This window comes from Vulpes lagopus, chromosome 5 (genome assembly GCF_018345385.1).
Source record: "Vulpes lagopus strain Blue_001 chromosome 5, ASM1834538v1, whole genome shotgun sequence".
Classification (NCBI taxonomy): domain Eukaryota; kingdom Metazoa; phylum Chordata; class Mammalia; order Carnivora; family Canidae; genus Vulpes; species Vulpes lagopus.
This window is the reverse complement of record NC_054828.1, coordinates 51,999,336-52,021,082: the sequence shown is the minus strand read 5'-3', so window position 1 is coordinate 52,021,082 and position 21,747 is coordinate 51,999,336. Positions and strand designations below refer to the sequence as shown.

The 21,747-nt window shown below is 54.1% G+C and overlaps 1 protein-coding gene across 1 annotated transcript in view; it reads right to left on the bottom strand.

Annotated features, from left to right (window-relative positions):
- The window catches only part of ANTXR1 (ANTXR cell adhesion molecule 1), a 197,509-nt gene that overhangs the window by 53,134 nt on the left and 122,628 nt on the right, over positions 1-21,747 (bottom strand). The window contains exons 13-14 of the mRNA XM_041755120.1: positions 21,084-21,179; positions 6,280-6,321 (exon numbers count right to left, since the gene is read on the bottom strand). Of these exons, the coding sequence (XP_041611054.1) occupies positions 6,280-6,321; positions 21,084-21,179 (138 nt within the window). The remainder of the gene's footprint in view (positions 1-6,279; positions 6,322-21,083; positions 21,180-21,747) is intronic.

The following is a 21,747-nucleotide window of genomic DNA, read 5'->3' as shown; positions in this document are numbered from 1 at the left end:
TGGAGGGGAGAAAAACACCATCACCTACACTCGTGGACGGGCCGCAGGGTGGTGGCAGGATTCGTCTCCTGGGTAAAGAAAGGAAGCTGGAAAAGGAGTCTCTGCAGAGCCGAGGAGGAAGCCAAAGAGGCCAAAATTGCTCAGAACAAAGGCCTGTTTCCCGCAGCCTGCGTTGGCGGGACCAGCGCGTCAGGGGCTCAGAGTGGAGTCCCAGGTGGGGCCGACTCTCAGCGTGTGGAAGGGGGCCTCGCACGGTCAAGCGGCCAGCGGGACAGGGACCCAGGGGTGACCAAGCAAAGCAGCCACACACTGACGCATTAGAAGACTCTCTGGGTGACCTGCTGTGCTTGGGACGGGCAGGCTTCTTTTGCAAAAATTTTAAACGTTTTATACGCCTTAAAGGACATGATCGCAGCAGACCAGGGCATGTGCAACATCTGGGCAGCTAATACTTGGGTTGGTCTGTCTGCCTTTTAGAAACAGATCTGTCCCCCTTCACTATGGGACGGTGAGCCGTGAAGGCACAGTGGATCCGTCGCCCCTGGTATCCTAGGTCCCGAGTGGAGCCTGGCGCACAGGAGGTGGTCACTGAGCGGGGACCAAACCTGCCATAAGCAGCAGCTGAATTATGAAGCCCTGACGATGCATGTGCCAGTCGCTCTTCCAAGCGCTCTACACGCATCAACCTCCTCATCTCACAGCGGGCAGCGCGGTAGGTGGTGCTATTAGGTCCATTTAAGGAAGAGACCGGTTCAGGGACTCAGGGTCACCCGGCTCCTGGGTGGCACAGCTGCATTCAAGGAACATTTGTTCCTCAGTGTCGGCAAAGGTCTGGGTTTTGTCCGTTGGGTTTTGCTGTCCCAGTCATTTGACGGTACCCCACGAAGGCTACTTTTCTACCTCTCTCCCCTCGTACTGCTATTTTTGAGGCTTTACAACTGTAAGACGTGATAAAGTAATAAAACCAAAGGGCCCCAAATATAAGTTCACAGTATTTTTCCTCTTGATAGAATTTTGGAAGGCTTAGGATGTTAAACCCAGAGCCTCAGGTATCTCCGGTATCTCAGACCTGGGGCTCATCGATCCCTAGGTGGGTGCCTGTGGGTCAGCTATGAACTACGGCTTCACCGCTGGTCTCGTCAAGTTTTCCAAGAGAGATCGATGAAATGCTATGACCCAAAACTCAACACAGCAGCACCAAGAACATAAGAACTCCAAAAATAATGCTGTTTTATTCAATAGGGAACTGAAATGGTCTTATGAGTCTCCTATTTTTTTTTTTTTAAGAACATTGGAGACCACTCCTGGAGCCTTTTCATTGCACAGTCAGATCTGGAGAAACGAAGGGACCGGTGGAGTTGCCGTCCTGTCCTGGTCCCTGATGCCCCGTCCCCTGCCCTTCCTCAAGCCCTCCCTCCCACCAAGGACTTGCCCTAGGCTCTGGTCTCCGCTCTCCCGAGCATGTGCAGCAGGCGCTGGCCTTCCCACAACAGGAAATGCCAGGGCCTCATCTGCTCCACCAAGCCTGCCGTGTCATCCCCTGACCCGGGCTTGCCTGCCAAGCTCAAACAACAACAGCAAAGACAACACAAAGGCCCAGGGTCTGACCGACGGGAGAGTCAGAATTTCCCTGCAGTTACCATGGCTCTGTTTACACATTCTAGAGGCCGGAGGGTTTTGCAATCTTCAGAAGAGAAGGGAATCTTTGATGTGTCTTTTCTTGTGGCCCAAAGCTGATGGGGTGAGATCACCGTCCCCAGCATCCCCGCTAAGAACCTCGGTGGCACCTGAAGCGAATCTCCACATCGGATGAGGTGCAGAGTGTGTCCTGGGCCCCGGTGACACTGCCCTCGAGGACGTGGCGGGGTGGGAAGAGCCACCGGCACACAGACCGATCCTCTGGCATCCGCCAAGGACAGGCTGGCCAAGGCCGCCTGCACTGCGGGAGCCAAGTGGCAGGAACGGAGGGCGACTGCCAGGCCCGCCTGGGGGGGGGCTGAGGGGGTACCTGCACCCTAACCTGCGCCTGCACTATTGGACCTCGGAGGGTGTTGTGCAGGGCACCGGTTAGCAGGTGAGGACACGGGGTAGGGCAGGAGCCAGAGGAGGATCCCGCGGAGCCCGGAGCCACCGCAGCCACGGGGGCGGGCTGGCTTCCCCTGGGGACGGGGCGCTTAAACTCCAAAGGCAGCGGTGGCCGGGACCAGGAGCGGGCCGGGGAGGCGAGCGTGTTCCTCGGGTGGCAGGTGCCGCTCCTGCCCGCCCGTCCCCAGCAGCCCTGCTCCGGGCCCACAGCGCCACGCAGCCCGCGCTCGCACTGGCCCGGCCCTAAGGGGGGGCCCTAAGTGAGGGGCCTTAAGAGGGGGGCCCTTAAGGGGGGCCCTGTGGCGCCTGGCACTGCGCTCCACCACCTCCCGACTGCGCTGCCTCCTGCCTCCCGCTGGTGTCCCTGAGAGCAGCAGCTCTTCTGCATTGCCCCCCCCATGCCCCCTGATGCCCAGGATCCCGGGCCCGAGGCACTGCTCTGCCTGCAGAAAGGGACCAGTAACCGAACGGAGCCCGAGGACACAGGTGCGCCTGGCCTCCCGCGGAACCGCGACCCAGCTCCCGCCTTCGGGACAGGCAAGCCAGGGCCCTTTATTCGTCTGTTCCTTCATTTACTCTCTCAAGCGACTGCAGCTGAGCCGCCGCGAGACTGTTGTATTTTGAGAAAAATGAAGAGAACAAAAAGAATAAAGCTGCCGAAAAGATCGTCTGCACCGATAGAAGAGCGTGCTCTGTGCGGGTGACGACATAGGGCCCAGGCCACCGAAACTCCCAGGCCCACCAGGCCCTGCAGCGCAGATCCCCAAGTAGAAGCGTCTCTTCCGAGGTCTCTGGGGCTAAGCCGAGAGGTCACCCTCAGTGTCACCTCGGGGAGGAACTCCTAGCAGCGAACCGGCAGGTCGGAGAAATCCAACGACACTCGTCTTTGTGGCGGCTAAGCTACCAGCTTCCCAGTCTGAGCTGCATTTAACATGTCACGACCCCACGTCAGATCTGTTCACGCCCGCGCAGTGATCAAGGACGGCGCCAGGACTGTCCTGGATTCTAACACGAAGAAGAGTGTATTTACCTTTTTTCTTTTTTTTCCGTAGTGTTCCTTTTTTTAAACTATTGGAATAGAGAATACTGAATTCTGGGCATGTTCTAGGATTTCTGCTTGGAGCGTACGTGTGTGGGGGTGGGTGGGCGTGAGCACGCATGAGAGTGCATGTTCCATGTCCACTGGAGAGACGATGCCTGGCAGTTGCGTGGCTCTTAACCCCTGCAGAACGGGAGGCTACTCCGGCTGGCCTTGTAGACCCAGCTGTGAAGGGGCTCAGTGTGTCTGGCCCTACACAACTTAGGTGCTTTTCCCACAGCTCGGTTTTGCCGCCTAAAAAGTTCTCGCACAGAGAAGTTAGGGCGAGCGAGCATGGTCACGAACCTGGAAATAAGCTCGTGACTCAACGCCAGGGGCTTGCTGTTGGTTGTAGGGCCGCCCGCGGTCAATGCCTCTACTGTGCATCCAGCCTTCGCCCTCCCGCCCCACACAGCCCCGGAATCCATGAAAGGTGACTTGGAACTAGAGCCGCAGATGGAGCCCTCGGTTACTGGCTTCCCCTTAAACCGCCAACAAGCTGGAGTAGCCGGAGGCTTTGCGAGGAACGCTGCTCCCTCTGCTGCCAGTTAGAGAAGACTCAACCCAGGAACCGCCCCCCCCCCCCCCGGGTCGTTAAAACTGAGCTTTCTTGCTGTCATCCAGGTCTTGACATTGCAAGTCCGCTTTCCCTGTCTTCTCCTTGAACAGAAGGATCAGTGGTGGCTGCACGGAATCTCACGCTTTTTTATGTCCCGCATTTCGATATCCCCTACCATGGAGGGGGCTCGTTAGGAAGTCGTGTTCGTGCTGCGTCTACTATTTACATAGCAGAGATGTCTCCCTTAGGATCTGATGCTTATAGAACGGATGGAAGTTCGGATCATTAATGCTGAACCCGTTCCCATAGATGGCAGGGCCGTTGATTGAGGGTCACACGCTGCGAGAAGCTCTTTGGGGATAAGCCCAAGATTAGTGAGATTTAGATCCCGACCTTCAAGTGGCTAATGATCCTGAACTCTGATGCAGAAGAAAGGTCCGTCCCGTACTCTGGAAGGCGGAGGAGGCCGAAATGAAAAACTGGTCCTGATGGGGAGAATTCCGGTGTGTTTTGTGGAGATAAGCAGCACAGGAGCTGTGCCTGAAGGGCTGGTGGGATGTGAATGCAGGAAGCTGGCGTGGAGAAGGTTCTAGAAGTCTAGATCCAGACCATGATTTTCAGGGCACAGTGTAAGATCCTTTGTAGGGCTAAATTATGTTATCTGTTCCCTGGGGGAATCTCTTTCTTTCCTTTTTTTTTTTTTTCCTGCTGAAACGTCTTAAGAAGGAGATTTGGGGGGATTCCTGGGTGGTTCAGTGGTTTAGCACCAGCACCAGCCCAGGGCATGATCCTGGAGACCCGGGATCGAGTCCCACGTCGGGCTCCCTGCATGAAGCCTGCTTCTCCCTCTGCCTGTGTCTCTGCCTCTCCCTCTATCTCTGTATCTCTCATGAATAAATAGATAAAAATCTTTAAAAAATAAAAAAAAGGAGATACGGGATGCTTGACTCCCAACACCAAGGAACCATCAGAGCCAACCCACAGGCTGAGTGATCATCAGCGCAGCCTGCGGCCTGCCCCGGCCAGACCCTTCAGGTCTAACACAACCCTTTAGACCTCGAGTCCCCCAAGGTTGTCCTTCTGTTTCAGAAACCAGGTGTGTCTTCTTCAGGTGAAAGCAGGACTTCTATAGAAAGATTAGTTGAAATTCGGTGGTTTTGGGTCAGTCACATCCCACAGTCTCGCACCTAAGTCCCCCCACGTATTTCGACCACAGCGGTTGCCAGGCCACCTTCCAAAGGCAAACACAAAGTCAGCACCAGAAGAAAGAGAGACAACTAAACGCCCCTAAATGAACACAAAGGAGGGGGAGGGAACATTCTTCACCTCAGGCCAAACAGAGACCCTACATCAAGCAGAAGCTTCGTGCCCTATTTCCCTCTGGGAGCAGGAGACAGCTGCACACAAGAGAAACACAGCCAAGCTGGAACTCGCCATGGTGCTTTCTCTTGGAGGATTAAGAGGAAGCCTTTTGTGGATGTAAAGAGGGTTTTTCCCCCCCTCCCTCCTCGTTGCAAAGCAATGTAATTTCCTCCCTTGATTTCTGGGCAGAAAGTTTGCATTCCAGCAATATGTGCTCTAATTGATTGCAGCTATTAAATCCCTTGGCTTACGAGCATATGGTTCAGGCGAGAACAGCCCCGTGGAATGTTAAATTCGATCATGATTCTCTCTGTCTGCAGGCAACTGGACAAAGGCACAGGGAACAGGAACGGTGAGGGGGTTGCGCTCGGTTAGCGCACACAGACTTGAGGGACTGCGGGCAATGAACTTGAATTCTCACGTCTCTAGCTTTTGACTCTGCTACGTTTTCAGTCCTGTACCCTGGCTTCCAGGTTGGTGAGCGACGCATCCCGGGAGGCCCGCTGCTTCGGGAGCGCTCAGAGGAGCAGGAAAGCTTTCAGCCGGGCGCTCCTGCCCGGGGTGCTCCTGCCCGGGGTGCTCCTTCTCACCGGCAGCCTTTAACGTCTCTGCCAGATTTTACCCCAGGCCAAGCTTGCACCAGAACTGCTTAGTGGCCAATTTGTGGCAGAGTCTAAGATGCTTTCTCCTCCTTTAAATGATGAGGATTTGAGGAGAGCAAGTTCAGCATGTTAGCATATCTGCCAACATATTTTTATTACGGCCTGGCAAATCTTTAGGGAACGTTGTCTTAAAGAAAAATGGAATACCTCCCCAGCGGGCTGTTCCTGGAATCCCTAGTTGTTTGGAGAATGTATCAAATGTGCCCTGATCTACGCACATGAAGCATAGGTCCCTGCAGGGAAGAGAGAAACCTAAAGGGCCCGTCTTAGAGGAGAAAATTGTATCGAGGAGCATCCTTGTGTTTGCACCTTTGCAGGTGGAGAATCCTCCCTCCCAAACCATTCGGTCGCGGCTGCCGGTTCAGCTTCGGGAAGGACCCAAGGCTGCCCTCGCGGCTCCCTCAGGTGCAGCGGGAGCCTGGGCCCGACTCAGCTCTGCTTTGCGGGGGCCTGAGTGCTGGGCCAGCCCCGCCAGCTCTCTGCTCCACTTGACCACCCGCTCCACCTGGCTGCACCCAGCTCCAGTCACTTACCTCACTTTCCTCAGCAGGGGGCGGAGGGACCTCCTTGATAATCTGAAAAAGAAAAAAAAAAAAAAGAAAGAATAAGTCAGTGGAAATCTCTGGCGACCTGTTCTCCAGAAGCACCTTGGGAGCGTGGCCATAGTCACCACAGTGATGGGCCCTTGCAAGGACGGCTCCGTCTGAGCCATGATGTGTCCTTCTGGGCAGAAGAGCTCAGTTACTTAGAGCGTGATCCCGACTGAGGGTTCCCCTTTCAGTGGTGCCTGCTTTATACAGAGAAAAAAAAAATGTTTCGCCAGTGACAGTTTCCTCTCTCACCGCCCAGGTAGCAAATTTGCCGTCTTGCAAATTTATTCACTCCTACATTCATCCAGTCATTCGTGCGTGGAATCCTGTATCTGCCCATGCAACCACGTGCAGGTGAGAGGAGATGGTGCTGCCCAGATGGGTCAGCTATGGCCCGCACCCAGCGTGCTGGCGGTCTCGTTGATGCCCCGGCCCTGAATGGTACCCACCCAAGGAGGGAGGGTGTGATGGGTCAGGCACACCAATTCCCGGCAGAGGGTGGCAACCAGGGGGTCTTCGGGGGTTTCTTTCGGGGCCCTGACATTTAAGGGGTACAAAGATGCCAATGACAATATTATAAGAGTATGTTCTGCAACCTGCCCATCATCACGGCTGAAGAGAGCTATGTGGCCACTCTGGGCAGGGAAAGCAACCAGACCCCCTTCTAAGCAATGAGGGCGACGGACACATGGGAGGAGGAGAACTGGGTGACAGCGAGCAGTGGCTCCTCCTGCTTGTCCCCAGCTTGTACAGCTCGTTCGTACCAGGAAAGCCTTTGTAGTTAACAGGATTGAGTCTTTAACAAAGTAGCTTGGCCATGACCTACTGGGACTCCACCGCATCCCCTGGAGGCTCCCTCCTCTTACCTCAAGCCTAGAATTTTGGGTCCCCTACATGCAGTGTCTTCCTTGAGGATTCTGGTGAATAGAGAGCTCATTACATGTCTCTATACGTCCTAGTGCCAGGATAGGTGCTCACGCACTGCCCGCAGGACCGACCGGATCCTCAGTCTTCTCGATGGAGAGCATTCCTGGCTGCTGACCTGGCTCCTACTGGGCCTCAGGTCTTCCTCACCTCTCCCTCCTGAGCGCATGTCTCCTTCGCCTGGAGGATTTGGGGGCCTCATCGGGGCTGATCCCCACTGCTGTCACCCACACTACCATCATCCGTAGTGTCATCTCTGTATGTTGAGACAGGCTACTGACTTGAGGTCCTAGTAGCCCCAGCCAGGGAACGGAGACTCTAGTCATCTGAAAGGATGGCATTCAATTAATTTAAGAGGGAGAGGTTAAGGCCTCCGGGGTTCCGAGCTGTCATTTCATTTGCCCCCACTTCCTGGCCACTGTGGGAGGTCTGCTGAGGTTCTTTGGAAAGCGTGAAGCCATGGTTTTGCTCACCCACTCAACACTGGCTCCGAAATCCTTACAGAAATCTCTGGGGAGGGCCATTACTGTCCAGTGTTGACTTCCCACCATCCCCGAGGCGGTGAGGATTTTTCAAACAGGAAACTGGGGGGGAGACGTTGAGGAGCTGGGGGCAGCAATCTGGAACGCATCTTTTCTCTTAGGGCAGGGTTGGGAGGGAAGTGAGAGGGAGAGCAGGATATTGAGGAAGCACAGACAGATGTTGACCAAGTGCTGTGGGCAGTGCGCATGGCACATACGCTGGGTACACGGACGTTGCGCGTAGAGCAGCTGAGCGTTGGTCTTCCCAGCACTGCCGCTTCCCCGCCCCCTGCATGCAAGCAGCACGGCGCAGTGGTCTCATGTGAATCCCAGGCCTGCTTTTTTTCTGATGATGAAGATCTGACAGTCCTTGAACCTCCCTGAGCTCTACTGTTCTAATCCGTTAAGTGGGAGTAATGTAATCTCGTAGCGTCATGATGAGTAATAACGTTTGTAAAACATCTGGCATAGAGGGGGTGTTTGATGAATGGTGCAGGTCATTATTATTATTGTTCTCCTTCCCCTTTCTTTCTCTTCTCCTTTCTCCATCTCTCGCTTCTATTATCCCTTTAATGAAGGTGTCACTTAACCCCCTGCATATACTAACATACTAATGACCATGCGTGGTGGCTTCCAAAAAATGAGTAGGGCAGGCGGCTGGTGTTCAGACAGTGGTCCGGGGCACTCACAGTGCCCAGGGACTTCAGGGTGGTTGGCAGCGGGATGTCTCACCGCATACACGTAGGCACGTGACACCAGCCAGGAAGTGCAGCACCAACCGGTCTACCACTTGGACCGACGCAACTGTGGTTGCCATTCGGTGTCACTTACTGAGTATTTGTTGAATTCTACACCTAGCAATGTCCCAAGGGGGGCCCACAAGAGAATGCCAAAGTACAGAGCTTATTAAGTATTAGTCAAGGACAGACTAATTTGTAATCCCAGGTTCCATGCTGACACACTGTTAAAGGGCACGCGAGCTTCTGGAAAAACGCCACCGTGTCCAGGTAACCAGGATGAGGCACCTCTCGTCCGGCTTACTAGTTGGGTGCCGGGGGTTTTGAGCAGGAACAAGGAGGAAGTCTTGCCATTGCTTGAAGCTCTACCCCCACCGGTCCTCCCCCGGGACAGGGAGCAGCTCGCCATAGGATAGCAGGAGAGCATTTCAAAGAATGATCCAGACGGGCGAGGTTGACGTCATTACATGATTATTCCAAGTCATGAAGCTAGACAGGCTTTCTGCGAGTGAGCCAAACCCCTGTGCCAAGAGCATAACATGGGCTCAGAACGCTCTGAGCACAGGGGCTCTGAGCACAGGGACACGTCGGCCGTCTCCACCTCCACCCTCTGGAGGGCCAGGACCATGCCTGGAAGAGCAGTTGGGCAACAGGCCGCATCCCTCTTGAGCCTGCGGTACCACAGTAGCCTTGAGGCACAGAGCGGCCCAGGACCCACAGGATAAAACATGCACGGCGCCCACCCCCCGAGGCCTGTATGGGGGGCCCCCACCTTTCCCCCTCCACTCTCCCCTTAACTTTCTGTGCTCCATCCTCTTGGTCACCTTCTTGCTCCTTCCATGCACGCTGTGGCTTCACATGAGCAGCCTAAGTGCTTTCTATCCAGGCCTACTTCGTCCCTGTGCATAACCAGGTTAACATCGACGCATCGACTCAGATCGATCACCAGGATATACACCTGCCCTCGAAGTCGCCCCTGACCTCACAGCACACAGGCAGGCTCTCCTCTGTGGGATCTTACATAACCCAGTGTCCTTTGCAGCACTTTGAGCTCTAAGTAACAGACGAATCCAGCAACTCTTTGGTTTCCAACTAGTATGACTCAAAAACGTTTATTCCTAACGAGAATGCAGACTAGAATCAGCACTGAGCGCTGCCAAGCACAAGGCCTGACCTGGCCCACTTCCTCTCCTAGAAGGTTCTGGGAGATTCCTCTTGGTCGTGAGTGGGAGCATCAGATCTTCTCCCCGTTGGGAGGGACAAGCAGAAGATGGCAAGGTTGAAGAACTCCGTAATACAATGTCTCAAAGGACAACACTCAATAAACATATTTATAGGATAATCCGGTGGAACGGAATGGGAGTGCCAGGGATCAATCTGGGGATATTTTCATACTTCTCCAGAGGCCAGCACCTCTCCTGCACTTACTAGCATCTTTAGCTTGGGTATTTTGAATGGGCAGAAGGTGACCATTTGCTTCCTCAGGAGAAGTAGCCTAGAGATCCTCCTGCGTTGATGGTTGGAGGTATCTCTGGTGACGTAGAGAAGATAAAAAAATGAGACAGCCCGTGGCCTTTGGAATTCTATCCGTGTTTCTTTGCTATCTGAGAATTCCTTGAAATTGTGCCGTGAACAGGAAAAACGCCTCTGTCTCCTCCTACCAGTTTTAGCCATGTTTGTTTGGGCAGACATGAGGTAGGGCCAGATTTGATAGACCCTTATACGGATAAAGGAAAAAAAAGATCAGATAGGGTCTTATTAAACTGGAATCTTACTGGCAACTTCTCCTGGAGTCAAAACGAATGACAGTTGCACGCACACCTCTCAATCTGGCCACTGGGAGTGGCAATGAGGACGCCGTGGACTCCGAGCTGGCCTGGTATGAACACGGCAAGAGGAGGACAGACGTACACCCAGATCCCGTGCGATGCCTGGGAACTTCACTCTGGTTTTACGAGCCAATGTCACCTGTTTGGGTCTCTGTAATTAATGCTCTCTTTTAAAATTAAATTTTATAAAATGTTAAGGTGAAATAAAAGCACCTGTTGAGTTTATTTTGCTTGTCCCTGCCACCCCCGCCCGAGAAGTATTCCAGTTTTGCTCCTTATTTGTATATTTTGACCTTTGCCACTTGTGTGCCCTTGCTAACCTTCTGCTACCGTCCGGTGCAATGGGAGGCAGAATGCAGCCCACCCAGTTTTTAACACAGGCGCCTCTCCCTTCTCCCAGCCCAGAGGAACACTAGATGTTCCACTGAAAGCCGAGAGTCAGGTCAGCGCGCTCACGAGGGCCAGGAGGATGCCAGGCCTGGCTATGCCCACACGGACCCCACCATCTCGACTTTGCATTTCTCTTGCGAATCCTTCCCGTCTCCTCTCTGTGACAGCAGTTGGGTGCAGGCCACACTGCACAGGCTCATGGTAGACAGACGCTCATCATATGGCATGAGAAGTGGGACAAAACAGGGGGCCTCCTGGATCCCCTTCTCCGTAAACAGTATTTAGTGACTCAGGATCCTTTCTCACATGAGCCGGGCGAGAGGCACCTCCTGCAACCCCCCTACACGGAGGACGCCGTCCTCTTGTTGCCCAGGAGACCCCTCCTTGACGCAGAACCAGCAGTGCCGTCCGGACAAAGGTCAAGAGAACTGCTTAAAAACACACCTCCGCCTGTGTCTCTGCCTCTCTCCCTCTCTCTCTGTGACTATCATAAATAAATAAAAATTAAAAAAAAATTTAAAAAAAAAAACACAAAAAAAAACACGAGTCTGTCAACAAACGTCGGCACGCGTCCTCTCATTTGAACGAGCTCAGCGTCAGGCTCAGCGTCAGACTCCGCTGAGGGGCTGGGGCACCAGGAGGCCTTCTTAAAGCCACGATTTCGGGGCCGCACTGCACAGTTTCTCATTAGCAGGTCTGGAGCGGGGTCTTTGCATTTCTAACGAATCCTCCAGTGACGTCTGGGCTCCGGCCGGGGGACCACACCTCGAGAATCATGAGTTGGCCTCTTCCTAACAGCGCTGTCCTCGACAAGATACGCGGGGGGGTGTTGTTGCTTCAGGTCACAGCTTCCTGTTGAGGACACCGGCTCTGAAAGCGCTTCAGTCTAAACATCAGGATGTTCCCTGCTTTATTGTCAGGACCCGTGGGACCGCCAGAGCTGGAATGTCCCGTACTGGGGACACGGAACCGCCCCGAGGAGGCGCCCGACTCTGCTCCTGGGCCCTGCCTTGCCCCCTGCAGCCGGCATCCGTGTGCAGAGCGCAGGGCCCGGAGCTTGGACCGAGCCCCAGGGTGGTCACAGACACGGGGGTCCCCGGGTCTCAGGGGCATGGATCCGAGCTTAGGCGGTGCGCACCGTCGGCAGTTGGCTCACCGAAGCGTGTCCTTCTCCCGCACTGGACCCCGGGCCCTAGGAGACATGGGCGTGCTTGGCCAGCTTCTGTCTCCTGACACGTGGCTCAGGGTGTTCCTCAGTCCCCACCTCTGGGGACACCGGGTGTGCACTGCTGCGGAGGAGACCGTAAAGGAAGCATATTCCTCAGTATTCTAGACTTCCTCGCCTTTCAAATAAGCACGCCAGTGACGCAAGATTCAGGCCTGGCCTCTCAACCGTCCGGATAGAGGCTTCTTTACTAGTTAAGACACCACCAGCTCCAACTGCCGAGAGGCGGCTGTGACACTTAGATGCATCACGAGGCTCTCATTAGGGTCACAGGTCGGATTTATATTAATTGCCGTATTTTACTGGCCACATCTATATCCCATTCTAGTCCCTAACCCCAGCCTCCAAATACATTCAGTTGCCTGGAGTTCAAGAATCCGCCTTCCAAGCGTTGTGTCCCGAACTCAATTTCTAATAAGGCTTCCTGAAAATTTGAAAGTGACAAGTACGGTCTCTTTTGGGACCACAAGCCATGTAATATGTGAATTTGTTCACATGTGGTAGGTAACTGGGCATAAAATCAGTAAACTATGACATCATGTTACTGCAAAATTTGATTTTTCATGAGCTAAAGGAGAATATACATATAGATGTGTATACAGATGTATGTGGAAGTGCCATCCGTGTGTATTAACTTCCTGTGTGGTAAAAGTCACACAGCACAACACTAAACTTTTCAAAGTGTGAGGGGCTTATACTTGGTGCCGCTGACTAGCCTTGGGTGAATGTGTAGACGCTGCCCAGCTGGCAGCAGTGACCTGGAGGGAGATGCAAAACCCCACCCGCCACACCCGTTTTCTCTCTCCCGGCCACCGCCGTCCATGCCGTGTGCGCTGAGCGCCTGAGCCTCTGCTCTTCCCCCCAGGACCTGCGCTCGCACCAGCCTGTGTCCTGGTCCTAAGAGCCCAGGTACTGAGGGAAGGAGAGGCTTATGCGGATGGAGGAGAAGCTCACGAGGCGACGAGAAGGTGGGGCATGGGGAGACCACGGGGAGCAAGGGTGCGCGCACCCAGCTTCATCAGAGGCCGCATTGAAGAACCAAAAGAAAGGAGAACGGGGTGGGTGCTTGCCTCGAAGAGGATTGGAGGCATGCGCCCTGGATGAAGAAGGCTCTGATGCCATGAGCAGCAGGGAACTTCCATGCCATTCGGTCTTAGAGTCCCACAAATAGTCCTTTTTGTTATGAAAAGAAGGGCCTGGCAACACAACAGAAGCTGGATTCCTATTTTAAGCTGGTGCAGAAGGAATAACAAGACAATGAGTCACAGCCATCCACCTCTGGTGTCGTGACACTTTGTCCTAGGAATGTCCTTCCTTCCGTCCTGTCTCTAACTCAAAGCCACAGCGCTCCATCATACTCACATGCACCGGGAAACTGCGGGTGTTTGTTTTTTACAAATCAAGGCAAAGTGGTAGGTTTACCGTAGCTTAATTTAAATGAAGGACTTAAGATGCTCAACATGGTGGCACTTTCATTGAGTTTATTACTAATTTTTTTTAAGTGCGTTGTTCTATTAGACTGCACGGCTTTGGGTGTTCTGCTCTAAACTCATTGCCCCCATGAGTCCTGTTATTTTTGTGAGGCCAAAATTCCATCATGTGGGGATATTTTCAGGAACACATGTTATAGGAGAAATGAGGGTGTTTGGAGAATTTTCGATGTACCTGCTATTTAACAACTGTTGTTTGCTTTGGAGAGAACGCAGGATCTGCTGGCTGTGCCTGACCTCCTTATCTAATTTCTGGTCTTTGTGCTTTCCATCTGTGTTGTAAAACCTTAAGGAATCTGAGTAATAATATCTCTTGGGTTTTGGTAATTTTGGAGTGTGAGCTCATGAGTCGTTTGCATTTACCTACGGGAATCCGGTGAGGATTGAGTTGAGAGCTCAACCTGCCAGAGAGGATTCGAGTTTCCTTCTGCAGATTCCTAAGTACTTCCAAACTGACCATGTTTCTTAGTGTGCAATTTACGGAACCACAGGTAAGATTCCACATTTGAATTCTAAAACAGAGGTTATAGTTTTGGATTCTTAGAGGCACACACACATACACCAAACCCACGGCCCATCCTTCTACACAAGTTCCTAGCTTTAGGCAGAGGACTCCATTCCAACTCCCACACTTTTATGGGCCTATATAAGACTATTATTAAACTAAATGTCTAGGTTATTGAGATCAGAAAACCTCCCGCCCCTATGACTGCCAGTGCTTTAGGGTCAGCAAACCATCTGATTTCCAGATCTTTCTTTATTTTGGCCCTGGAAATGTCCTCTATTTTCTTATAAGCCTGGATATGTATTTGAAACAGATTTTATTATTTTTTTTTCTAGGAGCTTTTCGCTGCCCGCCCCTCCGCCCCTTTGTTTTGCTATTTAGTCCTCACTGTATCACCATCAAGAGTAATTTCTTTTTCACAAATGTTTGTTTCTTGCATGATCGGAGGGATTGGCTCCAATAAATATCGTATGTAGATGGCTAACGTTTTCTGGGGTCTTAGATTTAAAACACTGCTTGTTATCCTGAGACTTTTGGGTTGATCTTGCTGCCTTCTGGCCTCACAGGTTCCGTGTGAGGAGAAGCCATCAGAATGGAGCTGTGTCAAGAAGAAATGCCAGCCGAGCTCTGAACGCCATCTAAGAGGAGCTTTAACATCACAAGTGGAAGGGGATGCTTGCTCTCCTGCTCTAAGTTCTAGACTAACTTTATCATAACTGTTCTTCTCGTTAAAATTCAAAAGCCAAGGGAAAATGGGCATCTTGATATGGAAGACATCCAGGAAGTATGAAATGCTAGCTGGTGGCAGAAAGGTGGATCTTTCTACTCTAGGAACAACATAAATGTCATGGAAACCTCGCAGCTGATTGGAGTGGGTTAGTGCCGGCCAAGTACCGCCCGGCCCCAGGAACTGGACACTGTAGTTTAGCAATAGTGCCAAGGGTGTTGATCTAGAATGTAGCACAAGAAATTTGCAAAGAAATGAGGTCAACTTTTTTCTTTTTTGCATTTGGGACTCAAATTTCAAATGTTTCTGGCCCTCCTGACTCATTTCTCTTAAGACTTAACTCCCTGATTTGCCTTAGGGTGAGCGCCTCAGTGACTAAAGTGAGAGCAGGGAGGGCAGGCATTGACGCCTTATTGATCAGGCCTCCGTGGCTCACATGACCACTTAGAAGAACAGCTGCGCATATTCTCCATCACAGGACATGTCACGGTCACTGCAAAACTCTATTAAGTGAAACAGAAGAAATCCATGAATTCAGATACCCCCGGGCTTGTGGGGAGGGCTGTCTGGGCTGCCGAGGTTCCGGGCAAGGTGATTCCAGCCACAGGCGGTGCCTATGGGATCTATGCAGGGCACACAGGGAACGAGGACGACGTTCACAGCACGTCAAGCTTGTTGGCCCCGACGCAGCCTCTGAGCGGGCCAGGAAAGAGACCGCATCTCAGAGCTCAGGAATCCGCTCTTTCCACTGCTTGGCTACGTTTCCCCTTTGGTTGAATATTCATGCCCTTCCAGGTGTCAGTACATCAACAGGTATTTGGAAGGGCGGGGAGATGGGGATAGGCCGCGGAAGGGTTCCAGGGCAAAATAAGTCTGGACCCTCACAACACAAATTACCTCGTTAAACGCTCTGAGAAGTCCTACAGTGAAGACAGCCATTCGGTTAAGTTTAACGGTGTCTTTCAAACCTCTTGTCTAAACACCCCTGTTCTCCAGGTACCTGTTCGCGTCTTGTAGGTACCACGTGGTACACCATGGTACACAGTTGGGGAGTGCCGTCCCCGATTACTTACACCACGTGATCCTCAGGTCGTTCCAATGTACAACCAGGTTTGAGAACCACAGGCCAGGGACTCTCGAAAGGGAGGAGTGGATTCACTTACAGAAGGTTGGAATATAAAGAAGGGACTTTAGAGACGAGATGGTTCCAATTTTCAAATTTTACAAGTGAGGAAATTAAGCTGAAGGGGTTCACCCCATCCTGGAAGTGAAGAGAAGAGACCTCGTGGAACCCCATTAACCCCGTTGATGACAGCTTGCCTCTCTTCATCTCGCCCCGCAGGCCTGGGGCTGCAGGTGGGTGGGTTAAAGGCAAGTCGCAAGGCCAGGCTGGCAGGGACGAGGGAGGCCACGAAGCAAGGCGGAGAGAGGACCGACTGGGTGTGTGGGGTGTGGGGTGTGGGGTGTGGGGTGCGGAGCTCCAGAGGGGAGGGCAGGCCAGGGCAGAGGGCTGTGCGCCTGTCAGAAAGAATCTCATAAGCTGCAGAGTGATGAGTGTCCAGATGGGAATGGGTGGCGGCTAGAAAGGGATCCAGGAAGCATGAGGAGTCTGGGCCCGAGATGCATGCCTAAGGGGTTGCTGGCACCCGCCGGGTTTCTATTAAACAAACTCTCGGTAAAGCCCTTTGCTGATGTTAAACTCGGCTGTCCGGCCCTACAAATGAAACGTTACGCCTAAAACTCTGGAAAGCATTCTTGGAAGACTTTAGTTCTACCTCAATAAGGCATATCGACTTCCCGGTCAGTATTTGTCCCTCGCAGTTTGTCACTGGAGATGTCGAAGGGACTTAATTTGTCGAACTGTTCTTGAAATTCAGTAAAGTGCATGAAACATGATCTTTTGTGCTCTGCTTTAAAAACTCTTCCTAAGACTCCCACAAAGACCTTGAAAACAAAAGAGAGCAGAATTTTGCTTCTAGAGAGGGAGAAACTCTGGATGCATCACACTACCCTCTCCCTACAAACGGAGTAAAAATATTTGCCTTTATTTGAACAAAAATACAGTGACTTGATCTCACCTAAATGGCATGGTTTGATTCGTTGGATTTCATGAAAACAGTAACTTTGTAGCTACTGGATCTCTTTTGTTTTCTTTCTAAGAGTGCTTAAAAAATGCATAAACTTTTCATCTAAATCTTAATCTAAAGATTTTCTTTAGAAAATCTTATCATGGGATCCCTGGGTGGCACAGCGGTTTGGCGCCTGCCTTTGGCCCAGGGCGCGATCCTGGAATCCCACATCGGGCTCCCGGTGCATGGAGCCTGCTTCTCCCTCTGCCTGTGTCTCTACCTCTCTCTTTCTCTCTGTGACTATCATAAATAAATAAAAATTAAAAAAAAAATCTTATCATCTTAAAGTCTTAAAACTTTATCATCTTAAATCTAAAACTTATCATCTTAACCATTTTTAAGTGAATGGTTCAGGGCACTGTTAACGTTTATTCACGTTGTGACGCAGCCAATTTCCAGAACTTTTTCATCCGGCAAAAAACAAGATCTTTTTCTATGGGCTTCCTGATGCCCTATTAACCTCCCAACAACACGGGCACATGTCTAGGATTTTACTTAAGAGGCAGATAGAAGTGCCTTTTGTGATGGAATCTGACACGTCTAAAACATGACACGTAACATCCATGTAATTTATGAGATTTTCTGGAATAGCCTGGGGCGCTCACATCACCAGCTCATTGTCGACGACGGTTTTCTCTCCACACCCACGCCATTCAGAACATTTACTCTTCTAATATATCTTGGCTCCTTTTTTTGTTTGTTTTGTTCCATGACCCTCTTCTCATTCTCATTTCCGTATCTTCTTCCTTTTTCGAGTTCAACTGGGAGATTTTAATAATACTGGCCCAAACTTAGGAGTAGATGGAGTGGCCAGTGCACGACTGAAGGGGAACTGCAATGGCCCTTGTGGAACTGAGGGAGGACTCTACTGCTTTCTGGTAAAATATTGGCCCTTTTTGCAAATGCGAGTAAGCCCAGCGGGTACAGTTCCAAGCCCGGCGCTCTCTCGTGTGGGCGTTTCTGCGCCAGTGAATACAGGTAGGAGTCTTAGAAGTCAAAGGTTTACCTGGAGATCCCCAGGGCCAAGCTGGGAAACACTAAAAGGCTGTGATCCAGGGTCTGGCCAATTGCTTCTCTCTCCATCAGTCACGACTGAGAGATTACCCCGTGCTCTGTGGGCACTAAGTTACCCCCCAGGCTCCATCTAGCAGGAGGATAAGAGCCCAGACGGGAGGGGGCTCCTTCGGGGAAGGCAGAAGCAGTGGACGGGTAGGGGCGGCCACCCTTCTCGTATCTTGTTCCAGACAGGGTGGGCAGGAAGCAAGGATGCCGAGGCAGAGGGCAGGCCTGACAGTCGCCGCTATGTCTGGTCTGGTCCTCCTGGTCATTACTTTCTAAAATGCTCTCTATGATCATTAGTAAATAGCCCTTGTGCCCCAGGACTTTGTGGACGGGCCCCCACCCTTGCCCCATATGCAGCCACTAAAGGGTTAACGTTTGGCTCAGCTGGGGCGGGGGTCCTTATAGGTGGTTACATATTTTGTGCATCGAGTTCCCAGAGGGGACTTTACAGCGGAGACAAGCCTCTCATACTCCGCATTTCACCAGGCCCCTCTGCTCCTTGCCCGTTTCCCATCATCACGAAGCCGCTGTAGTACCGGGTCATGGGGCATTTCCTACACTTGGGGTGGGGGGGGGGATGACGGGGGAAGGTCTCAGGACCATCATGCACGAGGATGCCCTGGGCCAGCCCCGGTACTGTGGGTAGGGATGCTGCCCGCAGGGGAGAGAAACTTCCCGCATCGTCTGAACCAGAATCTTGGGATGGTGGTGGCGGCGGCGGTGGGGTGATGTTTGCCGTCCTTCCTGTGCACTCCCTTTAGGAAACACATGACCTTATCCTGTCTCCTTAGATGTCATCACTCTTCAGGAAAGCCAGTGGTCAACAAGTAGTTTTTTTGGGGGGTGTAACGAGCAGCAGAGCCCTGGCCAGCTTTCAGAAATAGGGGCGAGGGCAGTTTTTATAGACACCATAAACAGGAAAATGAATCTCCAAGATCTTTCCTTGTAAAGGAATCCTCGGGGACTCACGAAATCAGATCGCATTAGCACATTCTGGCCTCCTTCCGAAGCAACACGGGCTGTAGCGGACAAATTCATTGAAAAATATTTTGAGTATTGCAAGAACAATCTGGCCTTGGGTGACTCTGCTTCCAGCCACGAGAGACATCAATTCAGAGACATCTCCCTGGAAATTGAAACCACAGTGAAGTATCCCCTCCACCGGTCAGAACGGTCGGCCACCACCAGGAGACAAAAGATAACAAACACCGGCGAGGACGTGGCGAGAGGGGACCACCTGGGCACCGCCGGTGGGGATGGAAATCGGAGCCCGGAGGTTCCTTGGAAAAATTGAAAATAGAACTCCCGTGCGACCCCGCAGGCCCACTTCCAGGGGGAGCTCGGGAGGAGACACAATCATCATCCTGGAGAGGCGCCTGCCCCTCCGCAGGCCGCGACGCTGCTCGCAGGAGCCGAGGCATGGAAACAGCCTGGGGGTCCGTCAACGGGCGAATGGGTGAGACGGCTGCATGGTACAGGCCACCGGGCACACACGCAGGACGGAGTGTGTCCAGCCGCGATACAGAAGGGGCTCTTGCCACGCGCAGCCCCCTGGACACAGCTTGAGGCCATCGCGCCGAGTGGGGCAGGTCACACGGAGCAACACAAGTACTGTGGGATGCACTGACATGTGGAATCTAAAAAAACTAAAAAACCCCAAAGTCCTAGAAACGGACGGGACCTGTGATTGCCAGAGGGGGGTGTCGGGGGAAGAGGGGGTAACAGGCCTGATGGCGGCCACAGCTAAGAACGCCGAGTGCCGCGTCCACGCAGACGTCCGGATGCACGTTTACTTGCCTGAGACCGTCGTCGCAGACCTCAGACCTCCACTAGGCCCCGTGTCCGTCGTATCTCAGTAGCACCCCACGGCAGCCCCACGCCCTCCAGGGTCCATGCAGCCTCACAGAACGCGGCCCCGTACTCCTGTTGCAGCAGGTGCCATGTGGGGCCGTTGCTCGGGGGGTGGGGGTGGGGTGGCCGCTGACTCCTCCGGCCTCGCCTCTGCCGTCAGGTCAGCGCCTGGTTCTCCTCCTTGCCCGGAGCCCTCGGCAGGGCCGGCCCCGCCCGCGGGCACGTGCTCTGGGCAACGCGGGGGACTGGATGGGGGGGACCAGGTGGGGGACCGGGTGCCACTGCGAGGTCACTGCCCGCTGCCCCTACTTTGGAGCCCCCTGCAAACAGTCGTTGAATTTTTTTGTTTCTTCCCATCAGAATTTCAGGCTGGGGAACATGCTTGTGTTGGACTCGGCCCGAAAGCGCAGTGGCTGCCCCGGCCCGCCCCTCCCCTTCCCTCCCTTGCCCTCCCTTCCCTGTGCACCGCCCCGAACCCGCCACCAACAGTAGGAAGGAGCACGGAGCCCCGCGGCCTGCACCTGCCGCCCGAGGCCGGCGCCTGTCCGGCTCCTGCACGCGTGTGTGACCCGCCAGACCGTGTCCCCTGCACACCCCGGTCGGTGGAGGGGCCGGAGGGCTTCGCTGCGCTGCAAGTCTGCGGGGGATGCAGGCTCGGAAAGTGGGGCATTGGGGTTTTTCCCCTTTATTTGGATATGACTGTTTGGACTTCCCCTGGTCGGGGGCCCAGGGCCTGAGTGGATGAGCGGCCACGTTTCGCTGGGGTGCAGCAGGTGACTGCGGGCGACCCGGCCCGAGGCTGTCGGCGGAGGGGGGGGAGGGGGGACGCCGGCCACGGCTCCGCGGTGGCTCCTGATGGGTGACTGTGACGGGGACGGGGTGGGTTTCCCGAACCCTGAAGCCCAAGCGCATAGACCCGGGCTGGGCACGCGGGGCACGCGGCCTGCAGACATCAGCTACCGCGAGCGAAGCAGGGGGGCACTTACTATTACGAGAAGTAAGGGGCCGGAGGAGGCCCTGTCTCAGGTGGGTGGACCGGCTGCCAGGGCCAGAGTGGCCGTGGAAGCCCATTGGCTGGTGCAACTCCGCACGCGTGACGTGGGCACGTCTGACACACGGTTCACAGCATCCTCAGCGCTGCAGCCCCGCGGCCACGGGGACGCTGTGCCCACTGACCGTCTCACCCCCGCCCGGACCACCCCCAGCGACCGGCCGCCCACCGAGCCACGCGAGCCTACACCACCTTGGTCTCCCTTGTAGGAGCATCTGCCCCTAGACCCCTTCAAAAAGGTTCTGGTCACCGTCTCCAACTCCCGGGCCTGCGGGCCTTGTGTCACCTTGGGCTCGGGGCACTTACCACGGTGCAGCACAGGGGCCAGAACCACCAGAGGAGAGCCAGGGCCAGCAGCAGGAACAGGATCAGCAGGGCGATTGCCAGGATGGAGCCGTCCGACTGTGGGGCCGAGAGAGAGGACGGTCAGCAGCGGGCCGGCCTGTGCGCTGCAGCCACCCGGGCCCGGGCCTGCCCCGTGGGCCACACGCTCCCCGCGGCCAGCTCTCTGCAGAAGGCCCGGCTCCTGGGGCCACGCCGTGGCAGTGGCCTGGTGACATCCTCCCCCTCTGCACCTGCCCTCAGCCCCGCCGCCCTGGACTCACCCCACACATGCTCGGCCCCCCTGGAGCCCATCCACGGGCGAGGCCCAGAGCCAGCGCACAGCACTGGGTGGGGACACGGATTCGGGGCGGGGGGGCCGACACAGACCCCAGAGGCCAGGGCGGAGGCGGGCGCCCGAGACGAGCACTGACCCTTTTGAACGTGCCCAGCCTGGTCCTGAAAGTTTGCGCGCTTGCCCGGGCCCGCGAGGGCTGCTAACCTCTAGCAAACCGTCAGGTCGGGATGGCAGGGCCGCCGGCCCAAGGGGACAGACACACTGACGTCTCCCCCCACCCAACCCCGGCCGCAGGCAGCGGAAAGGGAAGGAGTTTTGGGGGGTGTGGGTGTGGGTGGGCGGGGCGCGGAG